Below are 4,790 nucleotides of genomic sequence, written 5' to 3' on the forward strand. Positions count from 1 at the left end.
TCCACAAACTGCATGTTTAAAATCTGGTCCTATGGCCTTTGACTTTTGAGAACTGGGACTTCTCAAAGATTTTAAACTCAGAGGAGGAAATTAACTTTTTTTGGCCTCGGTCTCACCCCAGCTTGGCATGAACTGATTGAAAGAAGGTTGTATTTCCCTGCCCCTCTACCCTGTCTGGAATAAACCCTGCTGGAAAGAAAAACTTCCCTGGGTAAATAGGAATGAAAAGCACTGACATTTAAAACCTGGAAATGCTAAACCTTGTTCCACTGGAACTTATGACAAAAATAGTTACCTAATGCAGCAGATGAAACTGAGACACATTTATACAGCTTAAATCAAGGCTGAAAGTCAAAAATATTTCCCAATTCCCTATGTAATTTTAAATATTGTCTCTTTCTCATTCATACTGTCTCCCAAGTTTAGACATCGACAACTACTGTCAGTTCAATTAGGTTTTCCTTTGGATGGCTATATTGTAAGATAGTTCATCTAAAGAACTATTTCTTTTTCTTACTGCTTTGTTTTTTATTCTTCATGTCTCACAATTTCCTTCCTCCTTTTTGGCCTACAGGTGGTGCAACAACAGGAATCTTCATTTTCCTAAGGAGTCATCCATAGCATCCAGACCCACACATCAAGGCTGATCATGCTGTAACCACAAAGTTTAGAGATGGTCTAACCCTTGGCTTTCTAAGGTCAGACAAAAAGTGAGACAACAGAGAGATGCAAAATGTTGGGAAGGAAGCTGTTTACACGGTGCAGCACAGCCAGGCCAAGTCTGCAGCCTCCCTGTCAAATGCTGCTCTACCCACTCCAGCTCTGCACAGTGGATGAAGTGGCAGCAGCCTTCACTGCTGAACACAGTACCTGTATCTGACCCTTTCAGGGGCTTCTTCCTTTCAGTGCTCAGGCTAATCACCACAGCCTGTGCAAGAAGAGTATTTCACGAGCTGGCCTTCACATATTGCCTGGCCTCTTGAGAATTCAGTACTGAAAGCCCCTGTGCATGTCAAGACTCAGAACACCCACCACCAAGGAGAGTTTCCTTGAAAGCAGCTTTACAGCATCTTACATGAGTAATAGCTCACACATTACAAAGAGCCAATTTCATCTTTCAGGATCAGATCACGTCACTGTTTTCTGGACTCTGCTTAGTTCAGCAATGAATAATCACAAGCTTATGTGATCTGGGATGTCTGTGTTGGCTGCCTGTGCTCCAGACGCAGAACAGGGATGCAATCTGACCATCGTAGCAGATGATACTATTTTGAAAGCACTGTGAAACTTCCAGGTTTCATCAAAAAGCAAGTTTAAGGGGCTGGGGAGACTCTTGCCCATGTAGTAATGGGAAAAAGGCACACCCTCCCAGTCATGAGGTGGACAGCAGCTGAACAGTCCTTCTCTATCTGCTCTGTGGCTCCCTCACTCCATCCTTCTGCTAGTAGCAGGGACTCAAACACAGCCACAGAGTAGTGTTGTTTTATGGGCAGTAAGATGCCAACTTACTTAGATAAGGATACCAGGTACCTGCACTGGGGGTGTGCATAGGGAGGAGACACCATTTTCCATTGTGGTTGTCTTACTCCCACCTAGGACTTCTTGCAGCATTGCATCCAAGGCTATTTTAAGTGGCTTTACTTGCTGACCTTGCTGCTCTGCTTGTCCTCTCCCTCACTCCAGACATGAAGCTGCCTGTGGCACAGGAGTCAGGAGGGTGACACAAGAAAGTAGCAGAATGTACCTGGATTGGTGGCCTGAAAAAATCCTGTGTTATAGCATTGTGACTGAGCTTCTGACACAAAACTCACACTGACAAGGAGCAAGTGGCACAGGGAATCAACCATTTCATGAGGCCGAGCGACACAGCTCTCAGGCTTCTCAGCTGGAAGCTACATTTACCCCCCTAAACCTGGGCACTGTTCTTCACAGCAGCAGGAGTTTGGTGATAAGCAGCAGATGGGAGTGGGGAGGATGGAAGTGTCCATCCTTCTGTCATCCTCAACCACATGATCACCAGCTGCCTCCCCGCCTGTGTGAAATCTGCTGCCTGAAGCACAAGAGAGGATGAGCAAACACCACCAGAGTTACTCCCAAGAGTTCGTATCACACATGTGAACACGGAGCCACACAGTTTGTCCCACCTACTGAAACACAGCCATGGAAAGAAGGAAAACGGGGAGGTAAGGACATGTCAGCTCTTCAAAAAGGAAGTTACTGAGAGCTCTGCTTGGACATCAAAGCACACAGATGCCTGCAGAGCTTTCCATGGCCTCACCAGTGCCATTCAGAGTGGGACATGGTGATGCTCACTCAGGCTGCTATCAATGAGAACATTTACACCGACTCCTGAGAACATGAAGAAATAGAAGAAATGGCTTGGTGCAAGAGCTGGAGAAGAGCACTGAATGGGACACACAGGAAGCAGCATAGGACAAAGATGGAATTAAGGGGGAAAACAGGGCTGGAGAAGAAAAAAGAGGATGTGGGATATGTAAGGGAAGTGGAAAGAGGAAGAAGTTTATACATCTTCATGCACCAGTCTGGCTTTGAGTGTGTCAGCTGTTTAATGCAGGAAAGAACTACTCCCAACCAGAGCCCAACTCCCCTCAAACCAGTCCTGAGCAGCAAATTCCAGTTCCTCAGGTTTACAGGCTCAAACAGAAGTTCAGGTGAGCACCCTGCAACACCCCTGGCAGGCCCTAGTCTGAACCACTAAACCAAAGTGAGAATACATGTGGTGCAGACAGAAATGACAACGGACAAGCAAATCATATGTAATTCACTACTCAGTTTGTAAGAACTTCTGGCTTTGTTTTGAGTTTTACTATCAGCTTTTTACTCATATGCTTTAAATGTTGCAGTTCAGATAGAAACAGTTTCAGAAAGATGAGTGCGATGTGAGCTGGTACAAGGAGATGGCAGGGAGGATCTGTGAGATGTATCACAGCAACAATGGGTCAGTATTTGACAGTTCAGACAGGACTAAAGTCTTGGACTCTTCTATACAGCCACTACTGACTTCCTGTCAGTAGTTCCTGGACCCCCTCCCATGATACAGGTTCTTTTCCCTCCTCCAAAACTTAACATATGCAGCTTTTTTGGCTTTAGGGATGAACTGTTTGATATGAAGGAAGGTAATACTGTCCTTCCTCTGTAGGCTATACAGGGCTTGACAGGCATAAAAAAGGAACAATCTAAGGCTGCTGCTTTCAAAGAGCCCCAGAAGAGTCAGGAACCCAAATGGTACATTGGCATTTGAAGATGTGCACTTCAAGGCTTTGAAACCCTTCAGACAAACCACTCATACTACCCACAGAACACAAGACATGAGGAGCAGAACTGCTGAGAGGGAAGAGGCCACTTTCAGAGCAGCAAGTCAGGCTGGTAACTCTTGGCAGCCAGTGAACTACAGTTCTGTGTCATGTCTAACAGCCTGGGTGGGCTGACTGAAGACACTTGGCCAGCCCCTAATGACTCCTGACTGCTGATGCCCAAGTGGAACAGGACTAAAGAGTACAAGTGCCTGAAACACAGAGACAAGCTCACCTGATGGGTTCTGCTTACACCTCTTTTCTTTAGGTTTTTCTGTCCCCGAATGAACAGCTGTAATTGTGGTGAATGCTTGGATTAGTACAGAGTTGTTCCTCAAAACACAATCACAGTAATTTAGTAACAAACAACTTTTTTCCCATTCACTACCATCCACTCTGCTGCTGCATGTGGGTTTTCCAATACCACATCATTCCTTTGCAACATAGATCCAGAAAGCCCTTTATTTGCTTCACAGGCAGACATAAACCACCCCCAACAGATGCTGTGAAACCTGCTCCAGTGAGAAATCCCTTCCCTTCCTGGTCCATCCCAGCCAGTGGCATTGGGAACACCACATATTTTGGTACTCTTGAATGGGGAATGGAGGGAGGCCAAGCCTTTTCTGCTGGCACATCATTTATCTCTGCATTGAGATGCTGAAATTACATTTCATCTGGTCTGTCTGTTACGCTCCAGTTAGGGAACATAATAGAATGGCAGTGTCCCACCTGAAGGCACCTGAAGGCAGGACAAAAACCTTGTAAGCTCTATAAATGGCGTACCTATACAAACTTGTCTAGCCCAGTGGTTATGTTTAGTTACTACCACCTGGAGTTAAAACTCAAAGGGAACCCCAGAAGTAGAGTAAATTTTAATTCCTTTTAGCACATATATTTCAGTCCTACATCTACACATCTGGTATGCTGTGACCTCTGTGTGGTAGTGAACTCGCAAACAGTCGGACTCTGGTTATGGTGATGTGTTAACGAACTGCCACATTTAGGATCACCGTGACATACAAACTGCTGTTCTACTCAGAGTCCTTGAACTTCTCTTGCTTGTTGCAAAAAGCTTTGCTTCACACAGACTTCACTGATGCATAGGCAAAGAACAAGAACTGCTTCATCTCCATCCATATTCCCCTTTCTCTACATCTTTGATCCCCACTGAAAAATCTATGCTAAAGTACCTGGACCTTGGGAGCAGGATCCCCAATACCACCTTTTTTACATGCTTGGAGTGCCATGAAGCTGGAGAGGAGCGAGAAGAGGGCACTACCCCAGGAAGGCTAGCAGCTTGCAAGCTTAAAGAAGGTACCCAAATAGTTCAGCAATCACCAACCACAGCTGACTCCTGCTCTGGAGAGACCTGCGACAAGCAACAGCAGGAGGGAGAGAACACACTTACCGCTGGAGTTCTGAGAATTGCTGTTTGTTTCTTCAAAGTTGTTCTGTGCTTTGCCTTCCACTCTCCTG

The 4,790-nt window shown here is 45.6% G+C and overlaps 1 protein-coding gene across 1 annotated transcript in view; it reads right to left on the reverse strand.

Moving 5' to 3' along the window:
- Nucleotides 1-4,790, reverse strand: part of ZNF618 (zinc finger protein 618) — a gene marked incomplete at its 5' end in the record, with an annotated part of 38,063 nt that overhangs the window by 18,850 nt on the left and 14,423 nt on the right. Inside the window, 2 exons of the mRNA XM_010024324.1 lie at nt 3,550-3,606; nt 4,723-4,787. Of these exons, the coding sequence (XP_010022626.1) occupies nt 3,550-3,606; nt 4,723-4,787 (122 nt within the window). The remainder of the gene's footprint in view (nt 1-3,549; nt 3,607-4,722; nt 4,788-4,790) is intronic.

Source organism: Nestor notabilis, unplaced genomic scaffold (assembly GCF_000696875.1).
Source record: "Nestor notabilis isolate BGI_N333 unplaced genomic scaffold, ASM69687v1 scaffold1671, whole genome shotgun sequence".
NCBI lineage: Eukaryota > Metazoa > Chordata > Aves > Psittaciformes > Psittacidae > Nestor > Nestor notabilis.